This window comes from Macrobrachium nipponense, chromosome 16, assembly GCF_015104395.2.
Source record: "Macrobrachium nipponense isolate FS-2020 chromosome 16, ASM1510439v2, whole genome shotgun sequence".
NCBI classification, from domain to species: Eukaryota; Metazoa; Arthropoda; class Malacostraca; order Decapoda; family Palaemonidae; genus Macrobrachium; species Macrobrachium nipponense.
In genome coordinates, this window is record NC_087209.1 from 30,215,408 (window position 1) to 30,240,886 (window position 25,479).

Consider the following 25,479-nt stretch of genomic DNA (forward strand, 5'->3'; position numbering starts at 1 on the left):
AGCAAGTGCAATGTTTTTTATGAGACCAATAACACCCTTTAATGGACCTGTCATTGCCTTTGCACCTAGTGCATATAGCTATGCACAGGTCCCACCTAATATTATTTTTGGTGAAGAAAGTGTCCAAGATCTTAAATATGTCCTTACCTTTTGTTGTCATTTTGGTAGCTTGGCACAACAGCAGAACTTCATGAACAGACTCAAATGAAACATCATACAAACACAAGGAGGACAGCTAGACCTGCAATATCTGTAGATTCATCAAGTCGAATAGTGAAGCCCACAAGACTTTTTATGTGATTTATTAAAACTCGCAATTTTCTACCGTCTCTTTAATTTGGCGTTATACTGTGTCATTTAACTGGGGTATAGTGTCAAGAATCTTGCTATGTTTCTCTCCTAACATATAGGAATCCACATTTTTCATGCATGTTTTCAGTAAAGATTCTGCTATCGTATGAGCTTCAACGACCTAAGCAATGTGGTAAAACCACTATATGTATATAGACTACGAGAGTTGAATCAAAATTATAAGTGTGATCTGATCTTCCCAAGAGGAATTCCTTCAGCATCACTAACTCTTACAGGCCCCATTGTCACCCCACTATCACTTGCACCAAACCATTAAGGTTTGGTGTGAACTGTATGCATAACCCTCTTCAGGTCCCACTGTGATCCACTGCCTTGTGATGTACCAAACCACTAAGGTTTGTGTGATTTATATGCATTATCCTCTCATTTTGGCCAGGGACTGGAGTACACTTAAAATGTTTCTCTTCATTAACTATTGTGATTAATAAGGAAAGGAAAATAGGGTGTGATTTCCTTATGTAGGATAATTATTTATTTGACAAACCTCTACACTTTATTGTATGTATTAAAGAAATTTAAGTACTGAATAAGATTTTCATCAGGATGTAAAATTTGAGGGTGAAAATTTACTATAAAGGTTCAAGGATTCTTGTATACATTAATCTAGGTAGGAAAGAAGTAGGTAACCCCAATTTGATGGTGCAAACAGCTCTATGTACTGTGATAGGAAACCATGGCCTTTTAATTTGTATATATCAGTTTTTTCCATTAAACACCAACATCAAATGAATACCTTACCAAGAATTTTCAGAGGTGGACTAATTTTCCAGTTGACTTTTGTGTTCTTTGGGTAAGCCACATTTGATGGCAGTCCTAATGTAAGGACTACATATGGACAGTGTATTTGTTGCTGGAGTTCATAAGCAGTAATTTGCTTCATGTTGGCTTTTCTTGCATAGGTGGCCAAAATATTACATTCATGTCTAGTAGCGAGAAAGGTTAGAAAATATCAAGGAAAGAATAGAAGTGAGATTATAACATTTAAATACAGACACATACAGTAGTACCTCGAGATACAAAATTAATCCGTTCCGAGGCGCCCTTCGTATCATGAGGTTTTTGTATCTTGGACCTATATGTAAAATGGCTAATCCGTTCCAAGTCCTCCAAAAACACCCCATTAAATTTCATAATAAGCTAAATTGACCTATAAACAATGAAATACTACAACAATTTGGACCATTCAATACCTAAATTAAGACTAAAAATGCAAAACCTGTAAATAAAGTGTATATTAGTGTACAAGAAATATTACTGTAATGTAAAATGTGGAAGCTTACCTGTCAAGTGAGGCTACGTACATATGTAACTATCCAAGGAAGATTGCTTCTGCCTGCATACTTTTTCACAATGTTCCTGTGTGAGCCTTTTCGGGGGGTGTCTTCTACAAATGATTGCACTTTATGAAAAGCGGCTTTAATTTCTGCCGTTTTTTTTGTTTTTTGTATGTAATATGTACGTACATACACTTTAAAAAATATACGTACGTACTACAATGTAACTATCCAAGGAAGATTGCTTCTGCCTACGTACTTTTTCACAATGTTCCTGTGTGAGCCTTTTCGGGGGGTGTCTTCTACAAATGATTGCACTTTATGAAAAGCTGCTTTAATTTCTGCCGTTTTTTTTTTTTTTTTTATTTCAACTTTCTTTTTTTTTTGCACCTCATGACTCTGTTGGCCCTGGTGTCCATCAAAACCCTGTTCAACCAAATGCTCTCTATGCAACTGATTTGGGTACTGAATGTTCGGCTGCTGACCTTCAACATAAACTGAAGTGCCTTGATTATACATACACTACATACTGGTATGCATGTTGTAAATGATTGGTCTACACCCTCTGTTCAGCAGGGAGTGGAGATTCTACCAACCTTGAGCAAAGTTTCCAGTTATCCCATGAGAGAGACCTTGATCACTTATCCCATGTGAGGGATCTTGGTCACTTTTTTTTTTTAAATATTAGTATTACGTACACATTGACGATCCCAAAAACGAATACCGCGTGCGTACTATAACAATGCTGGTACCGAGTGGCCAAGCCACGCCACCACGTGTACATAGTAGATGCATGATGGGAGGGACGCTGGCCAATAGGAGAGAAGGATTTCATGGCCGCGACTAGCATCAGGAACCAATGGGAGAGCAGGAGGATGGTGGCGAGTCTACTAGTATACTAAGATGGCGGCGCGCGGCGCGATTTTCAAAATTGTTATCCGGGCGAATCTCGGACTTTCAGAAACCTTTCGTATCTTGAAAACTTTTCGTGTGTAGAGCCGTTAAATTTTTCGTATTGGCTTTCGTATCTTGAGTTTTTCGTAAGTTGAGCCTTTCGTATCTCGAGGTACCACTGTACATACAACATTATTAAGCATACCAGACAAGCAAAATATTGTAAATGCATGCAGACCTGGACTCGGGGCCAAGTAGTAAGCTCAGTGGCAGATCTAGAAATCTTTCATTGTTAAAACACTTAGGATTATCATATAGTATATAAAGTAACAAGTACACACACACAGTAAAGTAGACCTCGTATTCGTGGGGATCAGTACCAGACACCCCTGTAAAGAGCTAAAATCCATGCATATTTAAAATCCCTTTAAAAATACTTAGAGCTGCCTATTTTGATAGTTAAAAAAATGCATATACATACTTGAGTATTTTATTAGTTTTATCACAAAAAGTGAAGTTTGTTACAAATATGAAAATACTACAGTACATATGTAATTTGTGAATATTTCTGTTAAAAATACAGGCAGTCCCCGGCTTACAACAGGTTACGGAAGAAATATGGCTCCGAAAATGCAAAATAATCAATATTTTTTTTTAATGGAAAATGCAATTAAAAGGCACTTTACATAGTTTTAATATACCCAAAGTATTAAAAGTAAGGTTTTTCAGGATTTCATACGATTTTCCGGCTTACGACAATTTTCGGCTTCCAACGCGTCTCAAGAACGGAACCCCTGTTGTAAGCCGGGGACTGCCTGTATTGCGAATAGGCTAGTTAGCGAATAGTGGGGGTCGACTGTATACATATATCAATATATATGTACAGTATGTCCACATATAGTACGTATATACAACACATACAGTGTATACACACAGTACAGGCAGTCCTTGGTTATCGGGGGGAGTTCCATTCTAATGCGTGAGGATGTGCAAAAATTGCCGACAACTAAAAATCATGTGATTTTTGGTGCTTATCAGCGCTGATAACCAGAGATTGGCTTCTCTGTCTGGTATGTATCAGTGCCAATACCTGATTATCAACACTGATAAGCAGATATTAGCACTAGACGCGCCATAAAACCGGATCACTGATAACCAGGGACTGCCTGTGGTAGTAGTTGTTAAAATAACCACTAACTAGCAAAGTTTTGCTACTAATATTGATTTATTGAAATAAATCCATTAGTCATATACCGTACATGATTGGGGCGGGGGACGGGCAGGGGAGAACATGACCAGGTGCCCTACCCTTAAATCTGCCACTGAGTAAGCTAAAAGCTTTTTAAGATTTTTCCCTACCCTACCACATGCACTTGAAATCTTTGCAAGCCTTATACAATGAGAATGGAAGAAAGGAAATAAAAAGCATATGCTGTGATGGGCTACTTTGTACGGGGAGCAAATTTAATTCTTGGAAGAGTGGGAAGTTTTGTCACATAAATATCACAAATACTAAGACATAAAATGCAAAGGAACTCGAATTCTATGTAGCAGCGCCATATAACTTTAATGTTATTTATGTATGCCATTCCAAGCAGAATAGAAATATCATACTTTATTATTATTTATGTCTGTTCTATTAAAAAATGTGAATAATCTTGACTTTTAAATGTTAATAAGATAGAAAATGAATTGAACACACCGAGTCATTAAAAATGCTGAAAAAGGTTTAAATCTTTATCATTATATAATGAAAATAATGGTAATTTCTTGTATTAAAACAATAAAGATAATAGTAAAATCAACCTTTTAAGTATTATGTTATTTAATTCAGAATGAAAATATTGACTATAATAACCCTGTGAGTGCTAGTTACAGTCCTAATTTTGCTAATTTGAATTTAAATTTTTAGGAAAAGTCTTCAACCATTTTCCATTTTGATGGTGGATTGACATGTATTTTCTACAACTGTATGTATGAGAGTTCTTGATATTTCAGATATAAGCCAAAAAGGGTAGTTTCTGCTTTTGAGATGATAAAGTTAATACATACTAACTTAAATTTATGATAGAAGCTTGGAATTTTGGCATGTAAAATGTCTTAATTTGAATATCAAAAGTCAAGGTTCATTACCAAGTTTAACTCTGATATGGAACTGAAGCTTGTCACAACAGTAATACCGTGGACTCCCTGTATTTGTGAATAGCTAGACTCCACAAATACCTAGAACCCCCATAAAAATGCTTAAAACTGCCTATTTTATTAGTTCAAGCTCAAGAAAAACCCACTAAAAAGGTTTATACTTGGTTTTTTTAATCACAAAAAAGTGCATTTAATCACAAAGTGCATTTAATAATTAAATTTATATGAAAATTTGTGGATATTTGTAGTTCGGTAATGTGTGGATATTTTTAATGGAAAATACAGCTAATACACACATTTCCCATGAATGGGTAGATATAGTCCATGGAGAAATCCGAGAATGCCGAGAACATGAATATGGGCGGTCCACTGTATATTGGGTTCTGATTTTTATATAACATTAGAAAGTTGTCATTTTAAAATCTGATGCTTTGTTCTATAATAAAGTAGCTAGTATTTACCTTGAAGATACAAAATAGTGGAATGACTCAATTTGGTGAATATAACAATTAAATATTTACAGAAAGCTGCCTAATCTCTTTATTCTGTAGTCCAACGATGGCCTGGCATCTACTTTATGCCTACTTACTTTTCATTTTGTAAAAGCCTGAAATATACTGTAACTGCATGTCTGTGTGTGAAGGGGGTGCTCTTAAGGATCTTTTAACACACTTCCTGATCTTGTCCAGAACTGCATGCATTCATTTATATATTTATTGCTTTACTATTCCTTTGTTAACTGCAGTGTGCATACAGTACTATGGGTTTTAAGTTGGTAGTATATTATTCTTACAGATACTTTTCTGTTTAAGCTTGATGATTTTCCATTACTATACTCAAGTTGGTCTGCTATAACAAGTAATGGTACTTTTTTTAAATCAGGAAAGTGATTTCCCTTTTTTACAAATTTACCAGTCATAGAATTGTTAGTTTTAAAGCCAGAATTATTTTTTTTTCACCAGCCAAAAACACCACCTTAAAAAAATAAAAAAACTTTATACAGTATGTAATCAATTTTATAGTTAGACCAATAAATGTTGGTATTAGTAATGCTTGCCAATTTTCTACATCAGGGGCCAAGATACACGTATTAACCAAAAAAGTGCTTGCACTTATATTTTTAAAGCTTGAGCATTAATTTGTTTACATGAAAGCTGATCCATTTCTTTAAAAAATGGTAATCTAAGCTTCAGGGGTGAAGCCTTAATTTTCAAAAATAGAATGAAAAACTTTATCAACCTAAGCCAATTTCCAATTCGAAATGGAAAAATTTATTGTTTTTTTTTATTTTGGAGATAGTGTAATAAACTGGTTTAAATAGAAGCTGATCCGTTTCCTACAGTACAGTCACCATTAATACCAGAGGCCAAGCCTTTAAGGCAACTCCTGGCTAGAAAGGGATACTGTTGACTAGTGCCATAGGCACGCCACACAAGTGTTGTGGTGTGGTACCAAAAGGTCACTATGTAGTAGGTGACAAAGCTCCTAGACAGCCAGCTCAAAAGTCCACGGAGACCTGTTTCAACTCCTCCTCCAAATTTAACGGGCTACATATGCTTATGTGGTTCCTGCCCAAAGAGCACTGCATATGCTGGTCCTCCTCACATGACAACAAAAACAAGCTGCAGGCCTTTCATATCATTTCTGCCTACAAAAGTGTACTGAGGCATAACTAGCACAAAATTACTCCCATGAAGGCAAGAACAAGTACATTTAAATATGTAAAAACAAGAAAATTATATAATCACAATACCATCACCAAGCATAAAAAAAGCTATAAGTGAACAGAGCTTAAGGTAACCAGTAATGTGGGTTAGGGAAAAGCAAACGCACAGCACTCAAAGTACCCAATAATTAATTACCAAGTAAACAAACCTCACAAGTAAGGCCTATGAAAGGGCAGTACTCTACACTACTCACAGCTATCAGAAAAATGAAACTCGAGCAGATCCAAGTGGTCCAATCACACCACTTGCAAGACCTTTAAAGGAACAAACTCCTTTGCGCATATATATAATCCAACTTAATTGCAAAGGGATGCTCTTCTCATTCTTGTGTGACTTAGTTGATACAAGGAAGTGTTACTGTAACTCTCAGTCATAATAGTGTGCCATGCATATTTCATTGTTCATTCACTTTTCTATATCTTATATGTAATAATGACATTAATGTTCAGTGAGATTGTTATTCTAACTATTTTATCTTACAGCTGATGGCCATGTCACTGCAGTGTTATAAAACAAATTAAGATAAAGCATAAAAAATGCAAACTAACGGAAAAGAAATGTTGCAATAAACAACATTTATGATTTAAGTGCACTCAATAACAGAATGTATTCAGACAAGGATACCTGTTCACTCATACATATACAGGTTATCAGTGGGGGTTCCATTCTGACAGCTTGATGATAAGGTAAAATTGCCGATAACCGAAAATCTGTGGTTTCTGGCACTTACAGGCGCCAATAACTGGTTTATGGCACCTACTATGAGATTCAGGGCCTCTGTAACACGGTTTTTTCGCAATAACTTTTTATTTATGCATTTCATAAATATAACGCTTATTCAGAATGCATATTATATCAACACATAAATTTTGAGTGTATTCTGCACTACGTAGGTTGAATAAATTTGGTACTTACAATGTAAAAGTGACCTTTTTTGAAGGCGGGCCAACTTACTCAGAGAAAAGATTTCGAACGCACTCGTTACGTAACGTATGACATCATTTCTTCCCTCTTTCTCGATGGATGATTGGCTATACGTAACGAAGGCTAATCCTCTGGCAACAATGACATACAAATTTAAATACAAGCAAAGCAGTACACCTTTATGAAGTCTGGAACCTCTCCACTGATAATTGTCATGATGAACAAACCAACAAAATATGTTAATAAATACAAAAACATTTCGATTATTAGTCTAACTCCCAAAATAAGTTTCCAAAGAAATTACAGTCTACTTTATAGGTCCCAATCAGATTGACAAGATGTAGGGAATAGTTGGTAATTACCAAAAACATATTAGACAAGCTTGATTTGATAACTGCTATATCCAATGTCAAGCAATTTTTATTTATTGGCTATCTACCTATTTACTGAAAAAAATAGCCGGTACCGTATATTGGCTTTAAACCTTCGCCAATAATTATCGTCAGAATGGTGACTTCATGAGGCTCCACCCACATTCGCCTCGTTATAATTCAGGATAACACTGAAGGCTACCATGGACATTGATGGATTAGAAAATTTAACTTCTGGCTATAAAAACTAATTTCTGGAGTAGTTGTAAGAAGTGCTAAATGATCCTCAAGGATCCCAGCAGTTTGTCTAAACGTTTAATTCATGTATATTACTGCTATACTCTTGCGGCACTACTGCTACAGTAGTATTTAACTTCTGGCTATAAAAACTAATTTCTCGAGTAGTTGTAAGAAGTGCTAAATGATCCTCAAGGATCCCAGCAGTTGGTCTAAACGTTTAATTCATGTATATTACTGCTATACTGTTGCGGCACTACTGCTACAGTAGTATTACTACGCTAGCACTGATACCCCACCCACATCTATGTATCGTTCCGCCATTCATAAAGTCTTTGGGTTTCAGAGCCGATGGAATTTCTGTCTGGTGGATGGGCGGGGCAACATTTCGTAAAAAGGTGTTTGTTTACCTTGCTTACGTAATGAATGTTTTTCGACTCTTGGCTCGTAATCATTGGCCATGGCGTCGACTAGATCATTTTTACTCTATAAAAATTAAAACTATTGGGTTTAGGTTATTGATAATGCTGACAAAATTTGTGTGTGGTTGTAAAATATACATATGTCAACTTTCAGCTACATCCGATGCTTTGACAAGGAGCAAAGTCCAAAAAACCGTGTTACAGAGACCGTGAATCTCATAGTAGTATGGTAGATATGCATCGCGCTGATTTCCGGAAATCGGTGCATTTTGGTGCTAGACAAATGCCATAAAACCAGATTGCCTATTACCAAGGCCACCAATAACCAGGGACTGCCTGTATTTGGGGGGGGGGTTGTGTGTGTGTGTGTGTGTACCAGACACCCCCTACGAATAGTTAAAATCCGCAAATACTTAGATCCCCTCTACAAATGCTTATACATAACTGCCTATCTTTAAAGTTCAAATACCGAATATATACCTTAAATAACATCCTACATCAAATTTAAACTTGAATTATCTTTTTACTGTATTAATCTTTGAGATTATATATCATTAATATAATAATTTCAAATTCCTCTTTAACATTAGTAACCTTAAAAATATATACTTCTAACACTTCCAGCCAAAAGAGAGAGAGAGAGAGAGAGAGAGAGAGAGAGAGAGAGAGAGAGCGAGAGAGAGAGAGAGAGAGAGAGAGAGAGAGAGAGAGAGAGAGAGAGAGAGAGAGCTATCCTTACTTAAAAGTGAAATGGAAAGGTTATATTATTTCTTTAAAATACTGTCACATACAAATTTTTTAATTAGTTATATTATTATTTGAAAATATTAAATACATAGCACATTCATGTACCATAAAAATTCTCTCATCTCAGTAAAAATGAGAGAGAGAGAGAGAGAGAGATTTTAGTACATGTATATAGTATGTATATCCTTTGACAGCCAAGTTGGCTGCTCTTACTAGAGACCCACTAAGATGGCAACACTCCCCCACCCTTGCTGTCAGGTTTCTTGACATTTGTGACAGGCTTACCCTTTCCCCCTTTCTTCCAAGTCTCTGGCAAAAAGACTAGGGATGATATGTATATAGTATATTCCTTTAAAACTTTACATCATTTATTAATTTAAAACTAAAATCTAATTCACTATAGTACATACTTCTTTAATGAATTGATATTATTGCTGTTTACATTAATATTAATACTTATTTGAAATTAGTAAGTAATTTATTTATAAAAAACATACATCTCCGTAAAAGACAGAGAGAGAATTATTATTTTTATTATTTAATATTTAATATTATTAAACTTAATGCAGTATTAATCAATATTACTATTTGAAAATTAGTAAATAATTTTTTATCATAAAAATGTATTTAGTCAAGCAAATAACATCAAAATACACTAATTAGTGCCTACAAATGAGCGAGTCCTCCCGCGAATAATTTTTAAGATAGGTTCCACAGAAAAATATGCAAATAGGCGCGTTTGTGATTCTTGAGAACACGAATACGGGGGGTGGGGGGGGGGGGGGGGGAGTTGACTGTATACAGGCAGTCCCCAGTCATCAGTAGGGATTCCATTCCGACAGCTTGATGATAAGCGAAAATTGCTGCTAACCGGAAATTGGCACTGATTTTTGGCGCTAGACAAAAAACTGGATTACTGATAACAGGGAACTCCCTTCATATTACATATATATAATGTACAGACATCCTTGTCTGAATACTGTTAGTATTGAGTTACTTATTGCAATATATTTATTTTCCGTCTGTTTGCAGTTTTTATGATTTATCTTAATTTGTTTCATAACACTACAGTGACAGTCACCAGTTGAAAGATAAAATGGTTAAAATAAAAATCTCACTGAACACTTGGCATTACTACATATAAGATGAAGAAAAGTGAATGAACAATAAAATATGCATGGCACACTATTATGAATGGGAACTACAGTACATAATGCACTACCTGATACGTATCAATGAAGTCACACAAGAATTAGAAGAGTATCACCTTGTGATCAAGCTGAATTGTATATATATGTGCAAAGGAGCTTAGGTCTGTTTCAAATGAAGTAAGGTTATTTAAGATTGATGGTTTCATAACAAATACAATAGTGCAAAAAATTAAAATTCTTGGAATATTTAACACTGGCTTGATGCAAGGTATTTTGCTTAAGGTAGATTCAATCACTTTACATTACATATCTGAATAACCATACCACATTTTCATGAACACTTGGCTATCACTTTCAGACAATATTTCACAAGTACGTATATTGTATCCACAGCTTTATCAAGAAATTAATGCAAGAACTCATAAACAACACATGAAGGAAACAAAAATTTAAACTGCTGACATAAGCACTACACATACCAACTCTGATGTATTAAATACACACACCAACTCTGGTGTATTGAATAGCAGTAAAAATTTAAAAACTAATATCAGATAATAACTTATATAACTGTTGATACCAATGTCATCCCATGCCCCATCATTACACATAGGCTAGCTCTACATGAATTACTAGGTATTTTGACTAAGTGGTCTGGTTAAACTGCTTAATAGTCACCAACAACACATTATCTGAACCCCACTCCTCCCTTTCTACATGTGCTACAACCTAAAAAGGTGAAAGTTGTATTGCTTAAAATATAATACCTTTCAAGTCAATAAAATAATGTTATGATCAGTTTTTTACTCCTGGAAATACATAGTGGAATCAGGAAAATACGGGCAACACGGAAATGTTGAAGAAATGTATTGGAAAATAGCATAAGATATGGATTGTACATGGAGTTATATGTTAGATGATTTGCAAGACTTTTGCTTGCTGGCAATATCATCTGGTTAATATTAAGAAAGTTGAGTTACATATGTTTTTGCTTTACCATCACTTAAATAAAAGTATGTAATAACTTAAAGTAATAACCTGAAAATACGAAATGGACTAGGCAATAGGTGATAATTTCTCAACAAATTTTCAATATAGAGGATAATTTATCAATTTTCAAGAAGTATAAAATCTTATCAACATGATAAAGTTCAGTTAAAAGACAAGAGAATGCAAAAGTTAAACAGGTACGTAAATCTGCCAATCTCGCAAGTTGTTTTAAATTAAAGTTTATTGTTAATACAGACTTGATATGTTAAAATACCATTACTGTAGTACTTGCTAGATTCTATTGCCATGAGAACCTGAGTCTGTACTTAAATTCTAAAGCTAAAGTAAAACTACCAAATTATGAACTTACATCATGTCTTCTGTAGTAGTATACAGAAGTAGGATCTTAACTACAATTCAATACTGTACAGTATACATCACTTAGCTACATAAGGTAAGAAAAGCATTTAAAAGATGTTGAGTTAAAAGAGAAATATCTAAGGAATACTGTATGTGGCTTCATTTGTATTTTTCATGGATTAAGTTTTTGGGTAATTTAATTTGTTGGAGGTCTGCCCCATTCGTATGTTTTTCAGGCATTGAGTTTGCTGATACAAATTTCAAACAGATCAACTGACCATTTGCGTATACTACGTACCTCTATAGTACGTACTAGCAAATGTACTGTATACAGACACGAATATGTATATCCATGCAACAGACAGTATATCAGCACGGCCTAAAACTGAAAAATAAAGTATGGTTAAATTGTTGTACTTGAGACTCATCTATCCAATTTTACTTTCAAATATATAATCTATATATATATATAGTATAGTATATATAGATTATATATATAAAGTTCTATCATCCTCCAAGATATTATACAAATTAATGATATAATGGAACTATATGTATATATGTCTTATAAATATGAGATATATATATATATTACCTAAATCAGATCACGTCCTCAAGGATATATACACTAGTCCCATTACAAATTAATGAGAAGGCAGTAATTTTAATGTACATATAGTTGTGTATATAACATGTGCAGTGATCTAAAATGCAGTGTACTGTATAAGTTTTGTAAAGATCTATACCGCATATAATGCTTCTCCATTTACGTATACTACTATTTTTGGAGAAAGCATTAGGTACAGTAAATTGGACATGGAATCACAGAGAACAACCGTTTTGTAGAACGAGGTTGTAATCTATAAATACATTTTGTGAACCACTTTCAAGCACCTGGTGCAAGTTTTCCTTTCAACAAAATTTATGTAAACGTTTTGCTTCGAGATCGAATACTAAATATAGTATACTGTACACTGTTAATCCTCATGCAATAAATCTTCAAGAGTAAAGTCAAGACCAATTTTTAATTTGTTGGATATGGATACACAGGAAATTTTTGTGGCAGTATAAAACTTTCATGCCTGTACATAGTATTCTATAACTGTATATAAATTCTACACGTTACTCATTGTTAACTATTGTAAATAATGCTCTGTAGTACTTTTTAAAGAGAATCTCTTATTTGAAAAATACCTTCAGCAAAAGCTGGTCCTGTTATTGAAGCTTGTTAACAAGGTAGTTGACTAGCAGCAGGTGAGTGAAGGGGTGGAAGACTCAACCCTCACTGGTTTCCTTTAGAATTCTGGGCAAGTTAAACACCGTTTTTTTTTTTGTTCTTAATTATTATTGTAACACACAATTTCATTTTCCTATCACACAAGTCTTAATGACACAGGATAAACGGAGTTTAAACTGACACATGTTATGCGTCCAGAAGTGAGTATTTAACTGATTCTTTCCATCGTTCCAACTGAACTATGGACCAATTTCTGATTTCTGGCTCCGCCTCTTCTTCTTCTGGATTCCTTTTAAGACCACCCTAATTCTTCATAATTGGGTAATCTTTAATGCCTACCACTTCTGGCGACGACATCTAACAAATCAGGGTGTATGCTGTGAGTAGTCGTAAGCTAGTTCCACCCACTTGTTATTCGTTAATCACGGGTCAAAGTTTACGTCTAACAGTTTGCATCATCGATATTTGTTATGTCCCACTCAGTCCCTTTTCTGCGTTTTACGAGTTTCGTATCGCAAACATCCTGGTTTGCGTTTCTCTTCTACTTCTCTTTCGCCTTCATCTACCAAAAATTCTACTAGTAGAGTTTCCTAGCTAATATATTTCCTATATAACTAATCTTACCAGACTTCTGCTCAACAAGTACAATGACACAGGTCACTTTTTAGTAGTGCACCAATATAATAGTTGCTAACTTAAATGATTATTTTTGTATTCCAACTTAAAACCGAATTTTAAAATGATACTTTCATTACCAGATCACAACTTTAAACTCAAATCTTGATAAACGTTAACCTATTGGATAGTGAATGACAACAGTAGATAGTATGCAGCCCATATTAACCTAGTTTAAGTAATTGCTGCAAGGTAGCATGTGTATTAATCTAATCTTGTCCCAAAAATTTAACTGAACATCCTTATCCCATTGCAGGTATTTGTACCTTACCCTAGCTTTTGCCCTTGTGCATTAACACTTGCCAACTGCAACTTTTTGCATGGTACACTATAGTTAACCTAATGTCCTTAGATCATGATAAGAATCACTTGCCATTGCAAGTGGTAATTATATAAACTAGCGTAGCAATACATCAGGTACAGGTAGCCTTGCTTTCAATATGGCAAATTGTAATTCATTGTGGACTAGAATTACCTTTACCATTCCATTAAGCCTGAAGTTGCCTAATACAAGTTCAAGTGTAGTGTAGCATGGGCCATAGCTAGTGAATATTCACCTAGCATAACTTAGGTTGTTGTCAAGCTGTATTTATATATCATAAGTAATCTGTCAAGCTGTATTTATATAAATATCATCATTCCTTATTGATTTGTTCACTGCATATCTAAAGTTATGATCCCAGAAAACTGCAATTCCAAAGACAAAGACATTTAACTCTTAAATGATTGATGTGTAAGCCCTTCAAAGGTAAGCATGTTTATCTGAGGTTTATGAAATTTTGTTCTGTAAATTGCAAACAAATTGGTTAACAACTTTGAGATAAGGTCCTAGAAGCTGATGAGTCTTTTGTACTTCATACTTTGGCTGCAGAGTATGAGTCAGTCACATAATCTAGAACTACCACAGATCTTTGTTACTTGTACTTGAGGAACACACTACACAATCTACCATGCATTCTTTAAGTTTGCTGACATTGTGTATGAACTCTGAAGGTAAGCTAACTATATATGATAAAACTACAAACCTTCTGGGAAAGCCTGAGTATCCTCATTATAATTTTCCCTCACAGAAGAACAATTAGTATCTAGTAGAAAGTAGTACACTACTCTGGGAGCATAGCATCCAAAAATCTCTGATAATTACTGATCTGTTCTCCTTGGTATATCAGTTGGCTTAGCTTGGGCGTTCTTTTGCTATAGTAATCTATATACACTGTAATATGTATGTGCCTGCCACTGGCAACCTCAAGATCCTGCAAGCAAGTCACTGCAGTTTGCAGTAGTAGTGTCCTCCATGAGTTTCCAAAAAAAGATTACAAAATTAACCTATACAACTGAGATTGATGGAAGATAAAACTCAACCATATTCAAGTGAAAGAAGAAGCTGCCTAGGACCATATTTGCTAGTTTCCCATATTAATGTAAAGCAATATATAATGTAAATGAAATACAACTCCACTGTTCCTTAGCATTACAATATGATGATGATTACCACATGCCACAAATAGTAGTTGCAACTGCAATGTTTCGTTTGTTTTGAAAGTAGGAGCTGCTTTTTTGAGCTACATTTAAGTACTGAAGATCCTAAAACATAAAGCTCTGGAACACGGTCAATTGAAGAAACATGTACTCTGTCTCAATCCAAACTGTGTACATTTACAGGACGAATCACGTACATGGACGTGTGACGAGTCAAGTACATGGTCCCGAGACAGCTAACGACACCAAAGCAAATGTCCTAAAGGAAACTGATCCTTAAGGTCCCGGTGTTTGGAAGACAAACGTGAAACACATCCACAGACCTAAGTCGCCACACGTTCACGACCGTCAACCACAACACATTGGCAGAGAAGAATCCTTAGAAGGTGCAGGAAACACTGTCATGGCAGGCACCTTCGACCTCTTAATCGAAGCCTTATCATCTTTACGATGGACTGAAACAGGTACAGGAGACAGAGATGGTTGAGATGGAAGACTATCACTTCCAGGGCCACGTACCTATACATGTAAGGGAGAGACATGTCCCTGTAGAGAAGTCAGTGAAGCACTCTTCTCACTCGCAGAAGACACCTCAAAGTCCTGAATTCTCCGTTTGACATGAGGGTGAGGAGGAGGAGAAGGAAATGAAGCAGAGGGTGATGGAGGATGAGTACTTACTCCCTCTTGCTAGAAGTAGGTGAGAAAGAATAACTCCTTCTATGACACTTCTTGCCAGAGAGAGCTTCCTCCCTCTCAGGAAGGACATGATATCCCGCGGGAGAGGGGACTACATTAAACAAACTCCTCCTGTGCAACTCTTGATACTTCCAATGATGAATAGGTGGAAGAAAAGGAAGGAGACAGCAGTACAAACCAATGCAGAGGGAATGCTTCTGGAAGAAAGGGGATGCTGAAGCATCCAAATGAGGTGAAAAACCCTCCCAAGAAGGACAAGTAGATACTCTTCAATGTTCCCTCTTGTTGAGGAATGCCTTCCACTGCGACACAGGCCAGGAATGACATTCTGGGCAAGGATTATTAATGGTGCAAAAATTAGATTGGCACGCCAAAAACCTGGAGCACAGAAATCCCTGAATGCCCGGGCACATTCATTGACGAGACCTAGAAAAATTGGAGGACTCCATGATAATCAAACAAGGCACTCACACAAACACACTGAAACAAAGAAATTATGTGCAAACAAAGCAACTGGCTTGGGAAGGAGAGCACAAGTGACTGCTCCCTAAGGCAGTCAAAGAAAGACTGATGCAGCACAAGGGTTCTATGCCTGGTCAGTGACCAGCTTCCACCTCGTATACGTATGAGTTGCCAGATGCCACAGATTCCTTGCTTTACAATCTTTGATTGTTTTTACTCGGTTTCCAGCTAGTGCAAGAAGATTATCCTTTTGTTAAGACTGAAGGTATTTTCCACATATGAACAACCAAGTTTGAAAACTGCTACTACACAAAACTTATATTGGGTGCTTATATCCATATGCAAACAACTAGCAGATGACGACTTGCAATAGCATACTGTACTTGGGTTGCAATGAATTTGGGGTTGTTAATGCAAACTGGAATATTTTAATCAGTTGAACAGTCAGACTTAACAATTAAGTTCTTGAAGGGGAATCAGACGCCACTGGCGGAGGAATACACAACGACGGATCCCGTGACAGCTTCCCTCTGACTCGAAGAAGCGGCAGCAGTCACTGGCGGAGCAATACAAGATGGCTGACCTCGGCTACCCATGAAGACTAGGCCGGGAGGAGGGAGGATGGCCTGGCCTGCCTGAGGAGTGGGTTAGCGAGCCTCCATAAAGTGCGCTAGCAAACCCTCCAAGGACGGGGAACCCCCTAGCCTGAGCGTCTTCCAAATTGCCGCCATCTTGGACGCCTCTGACTCTGGAATAAATGAGAATGATGAAAAAGCCTCCCCCTTCCCGGGAATTTAATTAACTCCAGAAGAAGAAGAGGCGACGTTACAAACATCAGCATGGTGGCCTTCCGATACTTCCAGCGACAAATCAATGGAAGAAAGGAAGGAGACACAGGAACAACGCTCTTATGGGGGGTGAATACTGCAGGAGACGAAGCATCGGGAAGAGGCGAAAAACCTTCCCATGAAGGAAGAGTCGAAACCCTCCGATGCTCTCTCTTGCTATAAAACGACTTCCACTACTCTTTAGGCCATGCCTGGCATTCTGTGCAAGGATTCATTATAGTACAAAAGTTAGAACGGCACCTGCTACACGTGATGTGGGGATCAGTCACCGCTGAAGCCAAAAAATGAGAACACAGAAAACCTGGAATTTCGGGGCACACACATTGACGAGGCCAAGAAGGAGGAGAAGAAGCCATAATATCAGCCAAACACACACACACACACACTAAACATAAGCGAAACGGGCAATGAACCGGGTAAAGGCCAAGAGAGATTAACCACGACTCTCGCCCAGGCGGTTAAAGAAAAGACTGACACAGTGGCGTAGGTGGGTGGTACTTGACCACTCTTCACCCGATCTACGCCAAATATCACAAGATTCCTTGCTTTCATCTGTTTTTTTAACCGGATCCAGCTAGGCGCTAGAAATTATCCTTTTGTTAAGACCAAAGGTTTGTTTGCGTATGAACAACTGGAATATTTTAATCAGTTGAACAGTCAGACTTAACAGTTAAGTTCTTGCATAAGAATACCCCAATGAAATGGCAAGGCTACTTTCTGAAATGTTCAAGCTGTTGCTTATTTCTCAAAAGCATTTTGAAAAATTTACTAAAAAGTATGTAAAAGAATCAAGAGGTCTTATAACATGAAAAAGCATTTGGAATGTCTTGTCAAGGCGTAGTCATGAACTGACCATAATGTCTGTTTTTAAAGTTTCTTAAGATGGGTACTGTCATTTTTCACTGGATGACCCCACCTTAAAAGAAAAAATGGTAGAAATGTTCTTCAAATTATTAAAACTTGAGCTACTTTCAACTAGTACAGATTATATTTTGACCATAATTTTCAGACATCTATGATGTTTTGAATAGTACTTTACATTTAACATTTTCCATTTTTACATGGCATTTGTATCATACATTATCTTTTTGTTCAAATGAATGCATGACAAATGTACATAAAGATATCCAAGATTTTACACCATAAATGATACAATACATATGCATTGTGTTCTAATCAGCAAGTTTAAAAAAAAATACAAGCAGTCCCCGGCTTACGACGGGGTTCCATTCTTGAGACGTATTGTAAGCCGGAAAATCGTCAAAAATCCTAAGAAAACCTTACTTTTAACGCTTTGGGTGTATTAAAAACTATGTACTAAACTGCATTTTTAATGCATTTTTCATCAAAAAAACCTTCAAATATTGATTATTTTGCATTTTTGGAGTCATATTTCTTCCGTCAAATCAGCGTAACCCTGGAACATGCGTCGTAAACCTGGAAATAATTTCCGATGAATGTAACTGAAAAGTGCCATAACCTCGGAATGTCGTAATTCGGGGACTGCCTGCAAAAGTTGAACCAGATGACCTGTCATCACAGACAGAAATCACCCAACCTGACTGGATTGCATTACTTTTTTTCTACTTTATGTACAGTACCATGATAGTTCTCTAACAATTTATTAGATATACGCACATATATGTATGTAGTGTTGGCTAAACCATTCATGCAAGGAACATTTGTAGACCTTTTCCTGTCTTATTTAATAGTTTCTCTTTTAAATTTTAGTTTTTAATTTATGTATCCACAGTACTGTATACTGGTTCTGTGAATAAAATAATTTCCTTATTCATTTTTTATTGAACAGTAATTGATAAAAGACTGCATTTTTGTTACTTTTCCAGCAGTGAAGAATAACTATTTGTGTGTGAGGGTAATACTACAGTATTACTTCATTTTTATAAAATAACAAGATAGTAAAAATCCTGAGGAAGAAGAAAGGAAGAGGTCAAAATTAATGGATTTGCATTGTCAAGATATCCGCATGTACTTGTACCATAGTAAATATGTTTTCAATTTCAAAAGGTAATTAAAACTCATGATCTCATCTGGACATTAATGGTAGAGTATGTTATCCCTCTAACATAAGGATAGATCCACATGCACAGAATAGTACTGATGCTTCTGTCTGTCTGAGAGGCCATTAACCTCCGCTCAACCTCACTCAATGATTCTCTTTTGTTAACCCAGTGTAATTTTGGAGGTAAATAATGTTACTAACAGTAACTAAAAAATAAAGTAGAACCAAAAAGCTAAATAGGTATTACTCCTGCATATTCCAACAACATACCATTTCCTGCAAGTTACAATTCAATTTTTTTTTTTTTTTTTTTTTTTTTTTTTACCAATTTCCGAATTGTGAAGTACTTTATCATAAAGAAGTAGGAATTTAGGACATAAAAAAAGTAGGCCCAACCTGAATTTATTTTTGAGCTTGGGAAACCGTTCATCGCTCAAACAGACTATCAAAAAGATAACCTCAAGTCCAGCTATTGTTCATGTTTTTATTCATTTGACTGTTTCTCTTTCTTATATACCTCACTATTAAATCAGCTTTAGATTTATGTAGTGTTAAGCATGCCTCATCTGATATACAGTAGTTTTACCCTTTCCTTTCATGCCATCTGTGCTTCTCATCCAAATAATATCAATTACTATTAGATATATCATCAAGTTCCTTCCCCATTTTATACTGTTACTGCATCTAATAACTTTTCCAAAACTCTTAAAGTTTCCCTCAAAGTTCTTCCTGATTGTGATGGAGCATTTACTAGGAACAACTCCATTACATTCATTCTTAAGATTATTTTAATGTTCATTGTATCATTTTTTGTCCCACATCAACCACAACTGTCTACTACTTCATGTTGAAGTGTTTTCCTGTCATTTCTCCAAAATTTATATTTATTGGTGCCACTTTCATTGTTTTAAAGCAGTCTTCTATACTTTACTTTATGTAAAAAAAAAAACTCCCTTATTTCTTCTAGTTAGCATCTTCACCATTACCACACTTCTTTCTACCATTGTGGCAATATTTATCACGCTCATTTCTTATGAGCTTACTATATATTCCTATTTTCCCCAGGATTTCTTTTCATCAACTGTCCACTCACAGACTGTCAGATACCGTGAGCTCTTTCCTCAAGACATAAAATCTGATATAAAACATCTCATTACCTCCAACTTCCCATGTTTTTTTTTTATTCCTTTATTGTGTCCATTTAAAGGTAGTATAGTACAGTATTTGCATCGCTGCTTATTGAATACTGTAAGCATTGTGTGTGACCAATATACAATACTTTATTTTTATTAAAAATGGCTTTATACTCAACAAAGCCAAGATGCACAAGTGGTTCTTGGGTAAAACCTATTAACTGTGGCATAAGATGAGCTGAAATCTAAGACCTTCAAAGGTATCTTCTGAGCGCTTGAACAAGTATTTCAACAAAGTTTTCTTCCTCTAAAGTCCTAAGGCTAATCTTAGATGCCCTGATGCACCATCGCCGAAAAAAAGGTAAAATATAATAATGAATTGCTAGTTGCACACTCAAAATAAAAGTGGAAAATGGGACTTAAAGCTTCAATTTCACCTCATTGTTGGTTACCTTAGTGCACTGGTACAATTTACATGTACTTTGTTTTTTGTATAAAAAAAAAATTAATCTTAAGTGATATTAGGGTCTAGAGAAGACCTGTATGTACTAATATATTTTTTTTCTAATTTCATATTTTCTGTACTAACAGTCATATATGAAAGTGCATGCAGGCCCTTCCATCCTAAAATGGTATGCTGTGTTTTCATCGATCAAAGGTACAGCAATTTTTAGTTTTGTTATGATTCTACTCTGCCACTTCAAATTTTGTATATTAGTTGGTTAGCAAGAAAAATTAGTAGAATCTAAAACTGTGTTTTTTATATTTTGGAGATATAACCAATGGTAATTATTTTTGCTTGCATGGGTGTGGGAACATTTTAATCACAACCACCTTTATCCTTGATTTTACTGCTGTGTGAGCTTCACAACTGTTTGTTCTAAGAGTGAGACAATAAAACCAAAGTCTGAGTTGCATTAATATGTTAACTTACTGTAATAGTTGAAATATTGTTTGAAATATGAAATATACCAAACTTAGTATATGAGAGTGAAAACTATATAATATAATATATATATATATATATATATATATATATGACTGGTAAAAATGTTCTGTTACAACAGAATACCATCTAATAAAAGGAGCCCATAAAACACTAAAATATAGGGAGAAAAATACTATATTTCAGAGACTACTGTCTCCCTCTTCAGGTTGATGAATGAGAAAAGTTACAGAAAAGGTGGTATTCATACCAAGAGGTCCATCCACAGGTAAGCCAGTTTAGGTCCTTCCCACTGATAATCTTCCTTTAATCTTCTTAAGCATTGGTTGAAAGAAAATCTCAAAAGGAGCATGGGATTCAGATGTCATCAACAAGATTTTCAATCAACCAACGCTTAAGAAGATTAAAGGAAGATTATCAGCGGGAGTGACCTAAATTGGCTTACCTGTGGATGGACCTCTTGGTATAAATACCACCTTTTCTGTAACTTTTCTCATTCATCTACCTGAAGAGGGAAACAGCAGTCTCTCAAATATAGTATCTCTCTCTATATTTTGGTGTTTTTATGGGCTCCTTTTATTATATATATATATATATATATATATATATATATATATAATTATATTATATATATATATATATATATATATATATATATATATATACAAAGTTGTTCCCAGTTATTGGCAGGGGTTCTGTTTTCTGATGGTGAGGCAATAAGCGAAAATCACTTATAATCGAACACTTATCGGCACTGATAATTGGAGATCGGTGGATATGTTAGGTATGTATCAGCGCCATACCCAATTATTGGCGCTAAAAATTGCAGATCTTCATCACACAACAAGTGCTGAAAAACCAAATTGCCGATAACCGGGGGGATTGACTGTGTGTATAAATATATATGTGCACATAATATATATATATATATATATATATATATATATATATATATATATATATATATATATATATATAAATATAAACTACACACATACTAATTAATTTGCAACCATTTCAGACCTGCCAAATGAGACAAGAGTTGGGAAATCAATAGCTTTAAATTCTGATCGAACAAAAGAAATATTAGCTTATCTACTGCAAAATAAAATACTATAAAAATGAACCTTGTTTTATTCTAAAATCCATTCCTCAGCTTGAAAACTTGAAAACAGACTGTATTTATAATGTTTAATAACTTGTAAAGAAACTCCTACACAAGAGATCGTTTCACTCAAGTAGTTAAGGCCATGCGATGGTGATGGAAGTGATGCAGGGGTATGTGATTGTGGGAAGTTTACAGGGCTCCCCACAAAAACATAAACAAGAGGATGTACATGATTATGTATACAACGGTTGTTTAAAGGATAAAATTTTTAAATAATGTGTATTTTTCCTAGTTTTACAAACATCTTACAAATAGGAGTACCCTCGAACATGCGCTGGTAATGGTAATTGGACTATGGGAGGTGAGTGGGAGGAATAGCCGTCACTCATCTGCAACTAGATCTGACCTTATAATGAAATGAAATCCCAGCAGGGTATTATGCAGTATTACTCTAGGTCTAGGGGATCTGTGGGGGGGGGGGGGGGGGGGGGGTGGGGGGGGGGGTGGCCAAAACCTGTCCCGCCGGCCAGGTCAGGACATGGGGCTCTAAGTTAGGTTAGGAATGTAAAGTCTGGTTAGGTTAGGACACAGCATTCTAGGAAAGGTTAGGATTTCTCACGCCTACCAATCTCCATACTCTGCATCTCCTCTACAAACAGTTTTACGTCATATAAAACTCATATTTGTTACTTCATAATATGGGATGAAATGTAGTCCATAACGTAAACAAATCCGTATGTACTGTTGACCAAAAAACTGGTGGCAGAGTTTCATAATTTTTCGTTCACTTGCCTGACGCACAATTGATGCCTTATTTATCTATTTTTCTTTTCAAAGATGGAAGAAATCATATATAATGACGTTAAAAACAGTTACTAATATCTTTAGAACTATGTTATGTTATTGTGTAAAACTATTTTCCATATAGCAAAACTGATGTGAACGAAACGAAGTTATAAAAAACGTCATATCACAACCATAGATATGCATTACCAAATAGATAGGATAAACATAGTCCTTAAATGATCATTTCAATATTAAGTTGAAGGTAGTTGAACTATTCCATTTGTTAAATTTTACAGAAAACATTGGAATCTCACAAAATGCTATCAAATTTAAAAACAAAAAGAAAAAAAAAACGATATCCTAACAGTGTGAACCAGGCGACCTCACGCTATTGCTTTTGATGTTATGTGCACAGGAATCTAATGCCAATGTGTCATTTATCGGTCTAAGAAACATCCCTCGATGAGCGAGAGAATTATTGCACTGCATTCGGTGCAAGTTCCTGTTGGAGAGATATCAAGAAAGCTTAATAAACCGGAGAGAATCATACATAGATGAATCAAATTGTTTAAAGAACGGCAAAATTTAGAACATGGGCCTAGAGGTGGAACACCTCGAAGCACCACAAGAGAGCAAGACAAAACAGTAGTGTAAATGTTGCTGAGCAACCTTCATTTGTGAACTTTTGAATTCCAGTGCCTCGTCACGACAATGCTGAACCAGGAATCATAACTAGCTCTACACTTATGACTGGTGTCTGATGAATACTTTAGATAGAGAGGAAGAGATTTTTAAATCTACACTTGAAATCTTTGATAGTTGTCTAATAAAATAATTCTAATGAATAAGCAAACTTATCTTTGATGGATGAGAGATTCAGTTAGGCTTACTCTTCTCGTTTTGTTTTTTTATCGTTGGCCAGTGAATACCAGGCTAGGGGGGGAAACAGTTGCAATGATACATACATTTTTTTTTCTTCAAAACCTAAAGAATAAATTTTATAGGGAGATACTTTATTAACATCGGCCTAATCCTTCCATCACTCCTATACGCTACCTCCGCTCTCTTCTATATCTCAGGCGACTTGATCCGACTTCATGCTACGAACTCCATCGCGTGAAAGCATCACTAATCAGGGCTGCCAGATTTCCACAGTAAGGAAATCCACTCCATGCTCAGTCTCAGACTGTTGCCAGTTATGCAATATATTCGACTTTATCGAACTCGAGGAATGTAAAAGTTTTTTATTGTAATCTTGTAAGTGCTCAAAACTTAACGGTATGAATTCCCAACCAGTAGCTTTCTTTCTTTCTTTTTTTTTTTACCACACTGACCCTTTCGGTTTTTAGCTCATATTGTTTAAACATTTAGTTAGATTTTTATTTTAGTTTTTTTTATGAGAGGGTAAAAGAAGCAAAACTTCCCAACAACAGTTGTGGCGGGATCACAAGCTAGAGAAAACAAGTTGCAAAATCCCCCCCACATTAACCTAAACGATCCAGCTGCCAAAATCCACCCTCAATCACACTTTCTTCTTTACACAACAAATACAGCAGGACAAATGACCTACAACTATACAAAACAAAACAAAAACCAAGCACATGTTCTTACCAATCAATCCAGTTACTCCGGGCTATCCTGTGCTGTCCGCTGGTTGAGGTCACAGAAATACCAACAACAACACAAAAAAATTCACAACCCACAACCCAATAACACAACAACACAATGACCAAGGACTACAACCCAATAACAACACAACAACCAAGGACCACAACAACAACAACAAGGAACACAACCACAACCTCACACATAAAAACTCAGCAATACAACAAAAGACCAATGCACAAACAATTAACAACAACAAAAAACCAACACCACAAAAAGGCAACACAAACACCCACTAACAACTTCAAGAAATCACAACAGCCCCCAGCAACAACAACAACCCTCAACAACTCACAACTACACCAAGAAACCACAACAGCTCCCAACAACAACCCTCAACCATAACAACTCACAATAACCCAACAAAAAAAACTCACAAGCACAACAAATTCAACAACACAGCTCTAAATCAATTAACATCAAACTTAAAAATAACCAACAATAAAATCAACAACACACAACTCAAACGAATTTCACCGCCTTCACTAGATCGCTGCCGATACCACCGACTATCACCAGTTCTGACTAAAGACTGACTCAAAAACACTCAAAACACAGAACTCTAACAATCAACAGGACCAGCAGACAGCCCAGAACCTACCAACAACCAATTCAGTCATTAACCATCCATACAGCAATTACACCCTCTCTCTCTCTCTCTCTCTCACACACACAGACGTTGTCAAATGGAACTTCATAACTCCTCCATATTTCCTCCCCTGTTACATTTGTCAACGTCTCCTTTCACTCACAACACCCACACTAAATAGCCTTCCGCAACACCCACGGATGCTCAGATGCAGGTCCCCT

General features: G+C 35.8%; 1 protein-coding gene across 10 annotated transcripts in view; it reads left to right on the forward strand.

The window, feature by feature from the left end:
- The window catches only part of LOC135195639 (pyruvate kinase-like), a 146,308-nt gene extending 124,072 nt beyond the window's left edge, over positions 1 to 22,236 (forward strand). For 6 of the 10 annotated variants that reach the window (XM_064222004.1, XM_064222002.1, XM_064221998.1 and 3 more), the window contains one exon: positions 169 to 322. In XM_064222004.1, the coding sequence (XP_064078074.1) occupies positions 169 to 208 (40 nt within the window). In that variant the 3' untranslated portion in view covers positions 209 to 322. Of the gene's footprint in view, positions 1 to 168; positions 323 to 20,755; positions 20,823 to 22,131 lie in introns of those variants that run through there. The other 4 variants (XR_010310202.1, XR_010310201.1, XM_064222001.1 and 1 more) reach the window with 2 other exon arrangements.
- Positions 22,237 to 25,479: the final 3,243 nt, after the last annotated feature.